The 14,198-nt window shown below is 48.8% G+C and overlaps 2 protein-coding genes across 2 annotated transcripts in view; both read right to left on the reverse strand.

Annotated features, from left to right (window-relative positions):
- Window positions 1–50: 50 nt before the first annotated feature.
- LOC147646137 (uncharacterized) lies at window positions 51–12,789 on the reverse strand. Its single transcript, XM_086873895.1, has 14 exons — window positions 12,447–12,789; window positions 10,748–10,785; window positions 10,173–10,304; window positions 8,697–9,038; window positions 8,161–8,250; window positions 7,590–7,761; window positions 6,058–6,121; window positions 5,313–5,361; window positions 4,822–4,934; window positions 4,112–4,229; window positions 3,591–3,690; window positions 2,930–3,126; window positions 1,442–1,579; window positions 51–330 (listed from the first exon to the last, which is right to left on the reverse strand). Exons 1-14 carry the CDS (start codon window positions 12,721–12,723, stop codon window positions 202–204), a joined length of 1,959 nt encoding a protein of 652 aa, XP_086730021.1. The 5' UTR covers window positions 12,724–12,789; the 3' UTR covers window positions 51–201.
- Window positions 51–14,198, reverse strand: part of LOC147646136 (uncharacterized) — a 222,152-nt gene continuing 208,004 nt past the window's right edge. The window contains exon 16 of the mRNA XM_086873893.1: window positions 51–175. The gene's annotated coding sequence lies outside the window, so the exon portion shown is untranslated. The remainder of the gene's footprint in view (window positions 176–14,198) is intronic.

Here is a 14,198-nt window from a genome sequence, read left to right on the forward strand (position 1 = left end):
AATGTTGAGCTTTCTCACAGGGTCAGAAGGAGAGAAATGTTCCAAAGGAGTTGAGATTTTAGAAATTTTATTTAAAATCCTACTCTACAATCCTACACTACAAACCTACACTACCATCCTGCACTACAATCCTACTCTATAATCCTACTCTACAATCCTACTCTGCAATCCTACTCTGCAATCCTACTCTATAATCCTACTCTAAGTTGGCCATGGAGAAGACAGTTTATAAATTGATTGTTGCATTCCTGCCTCCTCCTTCCACTTCTTCACGGCAACGATGAGAGGTGCCAGGCTGGACCCAGGCATGGCCGATGTTATAAATTGATGCTGCAGAAAGGAAAACAGCAAGAAAGCATGATTTTCCAAGCGAAGAGCTTCAAAGGCAGGGGAATGCTTTTTAAATGAAACGGGGATTGAGTCAGAGTAGGTCAGGAGCATGGGGCAAGAGTGGCACAGGTTGCCCCAAGAGCTGGTAGGTGGCCCACCCCTGGAAATATCTGAGGTGTGAGTATCCTGATCTCTTGAAAGATGTCCCTGCTCATTGCAGGACACAGACTAGATGACCTTTCCATGTCCCTGTGTGTTAGTTTGAGATGAATTGACATTTAGGGAAAGAAGTAAGAAACCCCACACGGAAGTGATTTCTTTGAGAGAAGCTGCTGGGAGCTTCCTCTGTGCCTGAGACAGGCCAATGGCTGGCTAGTTCTGAGAACTGACAACATTTTGCACCATTTAGAAATGAGATGCACTTCTGTGATGATGCACATTTTGAAAACCACCAGCCCGGGCACTGGCCCTCTTTGCTTCCGGAGCCCGAAGGTAACGGAGCTCTGGTGAGGCCGGCCCTGCTCGCCCACGGCCTGTGCTCCTGGGGGAGGCCGGGCCAGAGCCCAGCGGCTCCCGGGTGGGGGATGGAGGCTGCGGGACCCCGGCCCCAGGCTGGGCCAGGCCACGGCTGCTGACATCTTGCCCACACTAAACCCTCTCCCCGGCGTGCAGCGACGGCTCCAGGCCGAGCCTCCCCTCCCAGCGGCTCCCGGGCAGAGCGAGGGGCCCAGCACAGCCTGAAATCCAACACCGTGACTGCCATGACCTGGGTGAGATTGAACCCTTTCACTGCACAGATGAGACCTTTCTTATTCTTGTGGGCCTGATAATAAAATTTGTTATTCCTTTGAAGTTTGAAGCCTGTTTTGCCCTTCTCCTAATCCATAGCTCCCAGCAAGAAATGAGTAAGTGCCCTGGTGATTTTAGCCAGCGCTAAAACCCAGCACTCCCTGTCAGCCCAGCCCAGTCTAGGATTGCTCCCCACTGTCAGCTGAACAGCACCAAGGTTGGAAGGGAGGAGGATGGGGGCTCATCTGATGCCTTGGATTTCAGTGGAGGAGGAGCCCATCCATGGGACACTGTTTCACCTGCAGCCCTTTTGGCATTTTACCTGCAGCAGCTCCTTGGCAGACCAGCGCTGCGCCTCGCCTTTCTGCAGGCAGCAGCTCAGGAAGTCACGCAGCAAAGGCGAGAATTGCTCGGGCTGCCGCAGCTGTGGGGTCCCTTCTGTGGCTATGTGGAATTTAGCCTGGAGAAAAAGGAAACACAAGGCTCCACCTGCTTCTTTCCCATCAGGAACTGCTCTCCCAGAGCCCATTGTTCCAGCTCCACTCTGCAGTGGCAGTTTTTGCCCTGGCAGAGAGGCAGAGATAACTTTCCTGTAGCATTTGGATGACGACTTTCCTGTATCATGAAAAAACCCAAGCCCCAAAGCCACAGCTTTGCCAACATCCAGCAGATCTTGCCTTGGCAGCTGATTTCATTGCCTGATCTAGTTAGTGGCAACTACATCAGCAAATACGTGTTTCCTTCTCGGAGGATTCCCAGCAGCTTGGCAGCCTTTTTGGAAGAGGGATTTTGCTATTCTAACTAACTCTACTATTTCCAAGGATTCTTACATGAAAAGAATCTCTGCAGTGCTTGTTGGTCCCTTAAGCACAGCTGCCATGAAACAAAACTCATCAGGCTTTCTGTCCTGCTCTTGAAAATGATGGTAATTGGAAGAAAAGAAAGGAAATGCAGCAGGTGTTCCTCAGGGAAGGAAACAAACCTTTGGAATCTCATTTTCAACACAGACACATTAAGATGCCTCCACAAATGTATTGGGTTGAAAATGCCTGTTTGGGCACACAGGAGCCACCTGCAGCTCTGTCTCTCAGCACTCTGAAAATTTCAGGTTCCCTTATGTGGCAAAAGGAAAATATTCATGGTGAAATCAGAAGTGTCACCCCTGTGGTAACCCTGTGCTGGTTGGATTCTCAAGTCAATGCATTAACGCTGTGCCCATCCCAGAAAGTGCCAGGAAACAAACAGGAGGTTTTGGCAGGCTCTCCCCGTCACCAGGCTCCAGCTTGGTGATATGGAGAAAGTGGCTTGGGTTAGGAAAGAAGGTGGTCACTGAGTGTCTCAGCAGCACTGCACAAGAAGCAGAAGAGACTCTGGCTTTACAGCCTCATCTCCGGGTTTCAGACAAGTTACCCTGTGAGAAGAATGGGGCTGCACTTCTTCTCTCAAAAGCACTGTTTTAGAAACTTGGTTTGGTTTGAGTTTCTTTGCTTCATTTCTGGAAAGATAACACCAGCTCTGAGATGCTTGTTTCCTATTCTTGGGGCCATCTACACAGCCAAAAGAGCTGGAACGACTTGTAAGGCAAAGCAAAATGCTGCCTGAGAATGGAGATGGTTTGGGCGAGGTAAGGCTTGAGTTCCCCCAGTGCTGCAACCAAAGCTCCAGCAGATGCTGATGTGCTGCAGGGCCATTTGTAGAAGGGGCCTTGGTGGAAGTACTTCCAGCAGATGGCCATGGGATTATGTGCAGTGAGCAGAGAACACGGGACAGGTGAGAAAGACAGTGGGATCAGAGAGTATTTGCTCCTTACCGATCGAGCAGTGAAACTGTCATAAGGAGTTTTTTGTTCGGCCATTTCAATTGCCACAATTCCAAAAGACCACACGTCCACTTTGGGGCCATATGGTTGACGCTTCACCACTTCAGGTGCCATCCACCAAGGAGTCCCGGTCACCGAGCACCGCTGATTTTGCTCAGGGGTGAGCTGAGCAGAAAGGCCAAAATCAGCTGAGGAGAAAGCAAAATACTCTTTTAATTTTCATACTGTCAATTAGGAAACCAAGCCAGAGAATTCCCCAGTGGAAGTTTGAGAATGCGCAACTGAATTTCCTGGACAACACTCCCTGCTCTGTTTCCTTGGGGCTTTAGCCAAGGAAATATGAATTGGCTACTTCAAACATCCCCCCATTTTTTACACTTCCTCCAGCAGTGCCTTTTGTTCCCCTGAAGGTTTAGATTGCAGCTCCCTCCCTCTGGAAGGAACACACACAGACACACACAGAGCAACAGCACTCTGGGCTGCTTGTGGTTCCTTGTCATAGCTGTGTGTACCCTGCAACTGTGCCTTCAGCCCACAGCAGGGGGGACCCCTGCACTGCCAGCAGCAGCATTTTTGGGGAGCTGGCAGTCACTGAAAGCAGCCCCACACCCCCCATTCCTGGAAGGCTGAAGCTGAGCAAGAATACACTGACCCAGCTTGACAGAGCCGTCGGTTCTGAGAAGGATGTTGTTGCTCTTGACATCTCGATGGATCACGTGGTTGGAGTGAAGAAAATCCAGTCCTTGCAGGCACTGAGAGAGAAAACAGAACCAGGGGGGCAAAAAGTAGTGCTGTGAGTTCATCGCACAAGCAAGGAAACAGCTGTGGAAGGTTCCCTTTGCAGGGGAATGGGGAGGAATGGCAGAACACAGTGCCATTGAGAGCAAGAGCCTGCTGCTCCCACAGAAGCAGAGCAGCACCTTTCTCAGTGGAACTGCAAATGCCAATGCACGAGACAGAGATAGAATACAAGAGCAGGGGATAAGAGTACAGGAAGTGAGTCCAGGGAGTGTAGGGGCACTGGCAGACAGTTCCCTTGAGATGCTCTTGCTTGCCCATAGCCGAGCAGCAACACAGAAACCAAGCCTGGCCCATGAAATCCCTCCCGTTCTGAGCCCCTGTTTCCCAGACAATGCAGCTCAAGGCCTTGGAAGCACAGATGGGATCCCTGACCTCCCGACTGACAGCTGCAATCTCTCCTTCAGACATTTGAATCTCATCGATGAGATCTCTCAGAGTGCCTCCGTCCATGTACTCCATCACCAGCCAGAGTTCCTCATGCACAAGGTAGCTGAAAAAAGGAAACAAGGCCATGCAGGTGAACATGCACGGCTAGGTTGGTTTTTTGCTTGAGTCTTGTTTCTGGGTCCCTTGGAGACAAGGGCAGAAGTAAAGGCATAGACATTGCCTCTAGGCTGTGCAGTGTTTGCAGTCTGTGCTGTCTCAAGGAGAAAGGCAGTTTAGGAAGAGCCCAGATAAAAAACCTGTCACGCATGGCATTTCTGGAAATAAGCACCTAGTCTTCCTGGCATGCACAGCAATGGAAAAGAGGGGCAACAATGCAAGGACAATCCTCTCTTGGATGGTTCATGAACATTTAAGAAACTTGAAAAACTCAAGCCCAAATAACTGTGGAGGCAATGAACTTAGAAGGTATTGAATTCTTAAGATAGGGCTGATGCAGGGTTTTGAACAATTTTCAGTCTGCATTTGCCAGGGTGGATTCATGCAGACAAAATGCAGTCTCTTCCCATCCATTGGAGATAAGTAGAGAAATAATCATTAACGACTCTATTTCCTGCCAGTGACCAAAGTGGGTTTTTAAGCTCTCATGCTTGTAGTATGTAAACAAACATTCATGGCATAAGACCGTGACCACTCACCTGGCTAAGTAATTCACGATCCTGGGACTCCTATTACTCTCCATGATCCTGATTTCATTCATGGTTAGTATCTTCCTACTCACTCCTTGCACATTTATTTTCTTTATGGCCACCTCAAATGACATTGAAAAGGAGTAATTTGAGAAAATGGGTAGCATGAGACCACAACACACATGGAGCAAGTGATTTTGGAATGGCACAGCCAAGCTGAGCCAAAGTGCCTTGTGATTAGACCTCATCACTGGAGTAATTAGGGAGTGACATTCCAACAGCCCATTTCTGTGCTCCCTTGGGGGTCAGTTACAGGACATGTGGCCACTGGCGATTTGCCTTGTCCACAAAGCCTGTTCCAAGTGCAATTTGCAGGCTGGCTCCAGTCTGTGCTTCTTGTGCCTTTTCAGCACAGCTCTACTCAAAGCTCCAGCCACAGCTGTCAGCAGTGGGGAAAGGCCTGGAGAGCAGCAGAGGCTGCAGGGGCTGTTGACATTTACCTCTCCTCCTGTTGCCATGTCAAGTGCTCTGGAAACCTCTCCAAAACCCCTAGAAACAAAACAGCAGCAAAGAAAGGAGAAGCCAATTAGATCTTGCAGTGGAAGCCAGTCCAGACAGGAGAGCTCTGCTGTAAATGCCTAAAAGCTGCAGGTTGCAGGAGGGGTCTGCCAGAAGGCAGATGATGCATTTTCCCCTCAAGTGCCTGGGCACTGGGCCTGTTCCTGAAGCCTTGGGCTTTAGTGCCTCAGCTCCAAAAGGCAGCTTATTCCTTCATCTCGGCTATCAGCTTCTAAACTGTGCAATTCTAATCCTGAACACGGAGTATTTCCTTTAGCAAACTCTTGGAGAGAAATGTTCCTGAGAACTGTTATCTGACAGCTCTCATTGGGGGTAGGTTGTGCTTTCAGGCAAGCAAGATTCTTCTCCTTTCATTAGTGTGGCCAGATGATTTGGAGACATCCAAAAATGCGAAGGAAATGAATCCTGAGCTGTCCCACACTTGAGAGACAAGCAGATCTCCCAGGTTCTGTTCCTTGCTGCAGGCAAGACCTTGGCAGCATGGAGATGTCTTTGACAATGCCTTCTGAGCACACTTGACAAAATCTGGCCAGTACTGAGAGATGGGGCAGACTAAGCCCGCTGTCTGAACATGTGGACAACCTGTCTGACTTCCCACTTGATGGATATTCCCCCAGGGAAACACCTGGCCCGTGGCTGTGTAGAAGTGACTGTGGTTGGACTCACCCGCTGCCAAGACTTTCCAGTTCAATGTATTTTGTGATGGGATTTTCCTTGTTCACCATTCTCCCTGAGGGAAACAAAATGCAAGATGCTGACTTTCAGGCAGAGATCCCAACTTGCAGGAGATGCCAAAGGCAGCCCCGCTGTCTGGGGCTCTGAACCCTCTGTGGTCAGCTGGGCAGCAAGCACAGCAGCAACAAGGCAGGCAGTTGTGCAGCACAAATGGGCAGCAGAGAGACTGATTTTGTCCAGTCCTTGGAAGGAAATGAAGCGCAGAGAGCACAGCAGGGCACAGCACAAGGCTGGCAAAGGCCAAGCATGAGCACTGACAAGCAATGGCAAGAAGACACAGCCAGCCTGAGCCCCTGACAAGCTGTGGCCCCCGTTCAGGACACAACAGCATTGCCTTGGAGATCAGACACAGCCAGGTGCAGATCAAGGCCCTTTTGTGTCCCAGCAGGTGAAGGTAGACACCAAATCAGCTGGGATCTTTTCTCAGCCCCACCAGGTCTTTTCTGAGAGCACAGCACTGGCAGCTGTCATGGGCAAGAAGCAGATTAAATGGGTTGTGCTGCAGAATCACAGAGGGCTTGATGTGTTTTCCCAGAGACTGATCTGAGCAGGGCTTGGGCCAATAGGTAGGATTCTAAGAGTCATGGGAATGGCTGGGAATCAGGGATGAAAAAGTGCCATGGATCTGAGGAATACACAGCACAGGGGCTGCAGGCTCGCTCCTGAGAAATGCCTGCAGTGCTGTTTTATCTGATCACACCACGTGAATGTGTCTCTTGGACACATCTTTAGAAAAATAAAACTGGGATATTAATGACAGATTGTTATACAAGTATCTGTTTCTTCATTGTGGGCCCAATGAAAACATCTCTTGCTCTGTTTCTGCTGTCACCTGATGTTCTTTCAAAGGAGTCCTCACTGACAAAAATACAGCATTCTCATAAAAACCTTGTAGATGTAGTAGAGGCAATAAAAACAGCCCTAAAAATGACACCAGTAAGACACATGGGGCAGAACAGCTCTTTCAGGATGGAGAAAAAGCAAAAACCCCTAAATGCAAAACCAAACAAGGATAAAAACTGAAAACTAAAAACGGAACCACAACAAAAAGACAAAACCCCAAAACCTGTCAATATCTCTGAAGTCTTTTGGTTCTGACAAGCGGTGGGAAGTCTGGAGTCTAAGGAGAATTTAGGAATCAAATATTCTGTTCAGTTTGGCCACTACCACACAGAACTTGCATAGATCATTTGCTAGGCCACAGCCTCCTGCTGATCCAAGAACAATTCCTGCTTCTGCCTTTAGTGGCGAGGGAATCCCAGGCAAAGCCGAGCCAGTCCAAGCTGCCCTCAGAGGCAGCAGGAACAGCCAGAGCGCTCTCTCGCTGCCTCAGAGCACAGCAGTTCCTGTGGGGAGTCCTAAATGTCTCTGGGACACCAAAGTGAGGAGGATCATTTGCTACAGCTCTGCTGGCACGTGCACACAATACACTGTCCCTCAGACAAGAAATACACCAGACGTACTCAGTTGCTCCACGAAGTCTCCCAGGCTCTCCTGGAGCTGAGCAGCAGATGTGTCACTGCTGGAAATGGACAAACTGCCCCGGCTCCACTGCTCAGCTTGGGCAACAAAGGCTCCTTTAGATGCTGCTGCTGCTGCTGCTGCAGCAGATTGAATGGAAGAGCCTGTGTAGATCTGCGAGAAGAAAGGAGTTTGTGTCAGGAAGCTGGCTGGCAGAGATTACCCCGAGTTCCCTTTTCAAATGCAAGCCCTTAGGAAGTTGCTGTTAGCCACATGCAAAGCTCATCAACTGGATTTTTTGGATGCCCACTTCTGGAACCAAATGGTCAAAACCCAAGGTTGGTTTTAATCAAGTTGATGGCCAGTTTCATATTCCATTTTCCTGGATTTTCTGAAGGATGACTGCAACAACGAGCATTGCACTTCCTCCCAAGGATCCCTTTCCCCCTCCAAGGGCTGCAGACACATTTGCAGCTCCTTGTTCTAATGTTGGAGCTCCTCCCCCTCAGTCCTCTTTTCCTGCACCATCTTCAGAAGGTGCTCAGCCTGCAGCACTTGTGCTTGGGACAGTACCTGTGCCTGCCGCCGACCTTGGGGCTCTTCATCAGCCGGCATTTGCTGGAAGCCTTCGCAGGCTGCCAGGTGAGATATCAACACGTCCACCTCAAGTCAAAGAGAACAAAGCAGTCAGAGACCACAGCTTGTCCCTGTGTGCCAAGGCTCATTGACTGTGAGCAAAGGGAAAGAGCAGGACAGCAGCAGATTCACCAAGGGATACAGACAGCTTGCAGCTTGTATTCCAAATCTGTCTGGGGGACTGTGTTCACTTGCAAAAAGCCCTGAAGAAACAAGGAGAGCAGGAGCAGGCCAGCAGGAATCCCTTGAGATGAGTGCTGGCAAAAGGGGCAAATGACTGGTGCCACTGTCCAGGGCAGCAGCTGAGATTGAGCACAGCAGGAAATGTCCTTCCAAGCAGCTGGGATAGACACTACAGCAGGATGGCACTGAGAGGCATCAGCCCAGCCCCCTGCTGCTCTGCAGAGGAAAGGCAAGAAGGGCAGAAAGCACCAGACTGCAGTGACTGCTGTGCCTATCGCTCTTTCACTCACTCGATTTTCTAGAGCCTCTTGCTGCTGAGCGAGGAGATGAAATTTCTCTTCGATGATTCTCCTTTCTTCCTCCAGCCTGTTCTCCCTTTCCCTGATCCTAGCCTCAGTTTCCTGCAGCTCTGCCAGAAGCTCCTCCTCGGAGGCCTGAGAAGAATGACAGAGAGGAATTTTCATGAGTGGAGTGTCTGCCACACTTTCACTCACCTGATTTTGTTCATTTCCTCTCTGCCAGGGGAGATTCATCTCCTCTTCGATGTTTCTGTCTTCCTCGTGCCTCCTCTTCACTGCCATGATGGCCCTCGGAGCTTCGGGCAGCTCTGCCTGGGGCTCTGCCTCGATGTTCTGTACACACAAATGGAGAGCAAGTGCCTGGGAGCTGCCCTTTTCAGGCCTGCCCTGCCACTCCTGCCCCTCTGACATCTACACTCTTGTTAGAAATCCTCATTCAGGAGACAAGGATGTGTGCAATTTGATCCTCTGCTGCAGGTCAGAGAGCCTCTATGGCCACCTCAGGATATGGAAGAGGACCAAGGTGTTTCTCCTCCCTCTTTTGTCAGCTGAGAATTCTGAGTGGCACTGACAGAGATCCTCAAAAGGCCCCACCAACAAATTAATTGACACACCCCTAGGGATGCCAATGAAGGAAGCCATGGGTCATGTAATGCATGTATGACCAAAGTCACCAAAAACCACCTAAACCATGGAATTGTCCCACCTCAGTAGGACAGGCAGAAATTTATAGGTTAAACAGGGAGTGTCAGGACAGAAGAGGCAGGAGGAAGAAAACAGCTCTAAGGAGAAAAACCAGCCATCTCTAAAGGGGTTCTTAGCAACAAAAGACAGCACTCAAGGACTTGCAGCTTTGCCCCCACACTAGGCTCCAATGCAGTTTCCAAAGCTGCAGACTTCACCACAAAACGTATCAAGAGAAACTTGCCACTTGTGGATTTTGCCTAAGAAGAAGGGTTCAGAACTACACAGTTTGTTTCTTTGGCCACACAGGACAAGAATGGCCAGCCACAGCTTCATGGACAACACAATCATCTCCTTGCAGCTTATCAAAAGCCAAAAGACAGGTGGCCTAAAAGACTCTGCAGAAGTGAAGAATTACTCCAGAAAACTGCAGAACACTTCTCCAGGTCATGCAGAAGTTTCCAAAAAGGGACAGCAAACAAAGCAAGCCCTGTGAGCCCCAGAAATGCCGTGTGAGCCCTTGGCCATGGCTTGGCAGAAGCCAAGAGACAGAGCTTCCCTGAGCCAAGCAGCCAGCTGCTCACCCGCAGGCAGCAGCGCTTTGGGGCCTCAGCACGACGGCTCAAAGCCCAATTTCCAGCTGCCACGGGATGGGGGAATGGCTGGGTGCTGGCAGGACTCCAGCACTCAGCATCCTCAGCCAGCAACAGCAAGTGCTGGCTGCTCAGAAACTTGCAGCTCTGCCTTGCACTAAAGACAGCAGCACCCAGCACTGGCACTTACTGTCTGGGCATGGTCAGGCTGGGCTGTGACCACAGCTGGAGGCTCGTGCTCCTTTTGCTCATTTTGCTCCTCTTTGGCCTCTTCTCCAGGAGCAGAGGGAGCCACAGCAGAGTCTGCTCTTGCTTCTGGGCTCTGTGGACAGATGGTGGAGTTAGGGACAGGCAGCTCCCTATCACTTAGAACCTTATTTCTCTTCAGCTCGATTTCTACAACCAGCTCTACCAAGCACAAATCATCAGCTTTGATAGCAATGGGATTCTAAGTCTCTCCAACTAAATTAAAATGGGTTAATTCAGCCAGGCTGCAAATAGTTCTGAATTAGAGAGTTCACCCTGGCTACTATCAGCAAGCAACGTTCTCTCTGCAAATCTGAGCTTTGAGTTCTTTTAAAGCTCTGCAATGGAAAATTAGGAAATAGCCAACAATGCCTTTGCTATTGCTGTTGTAAACATGGAAATGGATCTTCTTTCAGCCCACCCAGCTGTCCCTCTGCACTCTACTGCCACAGGCCAAGCTCACAGTTCCCTGCACAATTCTGAAACACCAGGAGCATCAAATGTTCCTTTCTGACTCACCTCAGGATCGGCACCTCTGAACACACGGCTCAGATGACCTGCAGTGGGCAAGGAAAAGGAACCAAATTCTTTGAGAAAACTGGAGAGAACCATGGCCTATTTAGAGCAGCATCTGAGATCTCCCAGTCTGCATTTTCAAAGGTGTCCTGCTTGACTGGTGTGGTTTAAAGCAGCAACTAAAAAATCACTAGAAAACTTACTTATTTCTTGCTGTGAGATATGGATTAGAACAAGAGCAAAACAGGCTTAAAACTTAAATGGAATAAAGAAAGTTTATTGACAAAAACTACAAGAATAAGAAACCAGAATAAAACTTCCAGAACAACCCTTTTCTCCCCCACTACCCAACCATTCCCTTGTTTACATGACAACATAGAGACAAAAAACTTTGGAACTTTGGTGTTTACAACAGTCCCAATTCCTGCTAGAGTCTTTTCATCAGTCTTTGTAGAGAAACAGAAGTCTTCTTCTGCTATCTATGGAGTTTCTCACAAGAAAACGATTTTTCTTCATAGCTTTCTATTTCTCTGATGCCAGCTGCCCAGAAATCTGCCATCAGTTGTCTCCTCCCATTTCCCATCACTCTGAGGTGTGTTATGGGTCATGAGTCTAGGGATGTCATTTTTATGAATGAGTTATTCAAAGGCAAAAGTTCTCTTCATCTGTCTCTGTGAGCTTCTCTGGAAACAGAAGTTTTCTCTTTTTGCTTCTCAAAAGCCACAAATCTTCAACTCTTACTTCTCCCCCTCTGTTCCAGCATCTCACAGTGTCACAACTACTTCATTATTTGCTCAAAATCCACACTTGGAAACACTCCATTCCTCCCAATATACTCTGTCATGAATTAAAGGCGGTTTTTTCAGAACACTGCTGTCCATCTCCATAGCTTAACAGAAAAATATTTCAGCTTAATAAAGCATCTCCTTATTTCTCTTCCCCCTCTCAATTTAATTTGTTTCTTCACTCTCTTTGATGGGTTGATGGTTGATCACTCCCTCTCCCTCTCTCTCTGGAAAAAAAGGATTAATCTGCATGTCTCATGCAGGCAGTAAAAGAGTTAAAATCTTGCTAAAGTTGCAGATGTTGATGGTGTCAGGTTTCAGTTCAGTGGCAGAAACTGCAAACCAAGTCAGGCTGGCCGGCTCCGTTTCTCCCCCCACCCCGCCCTCTGCAGCCTTGTCCGGCCTGGAGGGGGGGGAGGAGGCCGAGACAGAGCCCTGTGACCTCCTCAGAAGCCAGAAACCAAAGAGAGCAAGAAATTCCCGGCCTCACATCTAAAGGTGGTGTTCATAGGTTGATCTCACTTCCCAATAGTTAAAACTGCTGCCAGTTCTCACCCATGGCCAGGAATTAGTCAGGAGAAAAAACTCCCATCAGCCTCCAGCAGTTTCAACTTCCCGAGCTCTCAGAGCTATCTTAAAAGTAAAGTCACCCCAAGAGATTGAGCCAGCAAAGTGAGGAAATGACAGACTCTGCTGCCACAGGCTCTCCCGTGGAGGGAACAGAAGCCCTGCAAATGCTGCCCGCAGCCCCCTGGCTACAGACACCCCGTGTTTTGCTGAAGGTGTTGGCAGGAGCTTTACCAAACCAGGGGCATCATCATGGTCTTTGTGTTTCAATAGCAACCCGGTCACTAAGAAAGAGCAGGGAGACCTACAAAAGCCAGCTCAGGTTCCAGCCAGGGAAAACCTCTACTTACGTGCCAGGTTGGTGAGGTAATAGCCGGCATAGCCGATGCCATAAATGGTGCAAACTGCAACAGCGAGCTGCTCCATCACTGTAGCACTGCTGTGCCAGTTTGCACACTCTGCTCCACCACGAAAACAAACAAGGCTCCTGTCAGTGTGCAGCTGCCCACTGACAAACGCCTCAAGCAGGAGGATGCTCCTGCACTGAGCAAGCCCAAGAGCTGCTCTGACCCTGAGACCTTCCGTGCACCAAGGCAACCTTGGGATGTCACCACGACAAGGTGGCATCCATGCCCTGACATCACAAAGCCAATGCTCTGCGCTGCTCTGGGAATTGATGCAGAGCAACCCAACCTTCCCTACAGCAAACACAAAATTGCCTGGCAGCTTCTCCTCTGTCACAAAGGGTCACAAATCCTTTGGTGGGCTGTGGGAAATGACAGAAACTTCCACAGATACTGAAGGGTTTGATTTACAGCCTTGGGAGGAGCTTGGGTTCATGCAATGCTAAAGGTTCACAGACGTTGAGTCAAGAATTCATAAGCTTATGTTCCTATAGCTGTAAGTAAGAATATGCCAGAAGTAAATAAGAAACTGTATTGAGTGAGATGATGGAGAGTTTTCAACTGTAATTGTGTGATTTTATAGAGTAGGCTATGAATCTAAATATTATCCTAAGAAGCACATGTGTGTACGTGAGCTAGCAGTGTATTGGGTGAAAAGCAGACACAGTGCAGCAGAACTTGGCAAAGGTGAAAGGTGATTAAGTAATAATAAACTCCATGTCATCTGTCCATTGGGCCAAAATGTGATATATTGCTGTGTAACAAAGAAACTCGTGACTACCTTTGAGCTATGGCCCACTTGTTACCCCTCCAAAATCTCATGCCTTCAGACTGAGACCTTTTCTGATATATTTCAGCAATAAATCGACTTCACAGCACCAGTGGTCCCACCGCTCATTATTTACAGCCTGACAATGAGCCAAACCCTGTTGTTCAAGAGATCCAAGAGTAACTCCAAGACTGCCCTGTGGAGAGAGAAAACAAAGAGAACTTGTCCTAAGAGAACAAAGATTGCTCCTCAGTCAAGGCAGGATGGATGGAACAGAGTTTCTAAAATGAAACAAGTAGCAGAAGCAGAGTAGTTTGCAGAAGAAATTGTTATACAAGCGCTTGTCCTAGGGAAATAAAACTGATGTTGCTAATAGGGAATTGATCATGGCTATTATTCCTTAGCAGCCATCTGAACATTTATACTATTGGCTACCCAGGCTCACACTATTCTAACCCAATAGGAAAAACAGCACAAAAGTGATGTACACTTGTAATAAATGTTTCCAGATATACCACCCCTGGGGACCGTGCATCGTTCATGCGCTGCAGTGCCCCAAGCACCCACATCCTGCCCCACAACTGAGCTCTGAGATGGGACTAAACCAAAGGAAATCGGGATTTTGGCCACTGATGCTTCTGACTAAACCCAGGAATGCCTGTTCCTGTACCAAAGGAACTGCACAGCCATCAGCCTGCTGCAGCACTGCTGGGGCATCTCAAAGAAGCATGTGGGCCTGTGCCTCACCCCTGGAGCCCCCTGGGCACATTTGTGAGCCACAGAGATGAGGCTGCAATGGTCATAAGGAAAGAGAAGAAGAAAGTCACAGAAGAATGGGGGAAGATGTAGGAGATGGTGGGAGGAGGAAGCCAGAGGGATCAAATGGGTAACTTTCATCCAAATTGGGAGCTACGAGGCAGGGACCCAAG

This window comes from Cyanistes caeruleus, unplaced genomic scaffold, assembly GCF_971803275.1.
Source record: "Cyanistes caeruleus unplaced genomic scaffold, bCyaCae1.hap1.1 HAP1_SCAFFOLD_120, whole genome shotgun sequence".
Classification (NCBI taxonomy): domain Eukaryota; kingdom Metazoa; phylum Chordata; class Aves; order Passeriformes; family Paridae; genus Cyanistes; species Cyanistes caeruleus.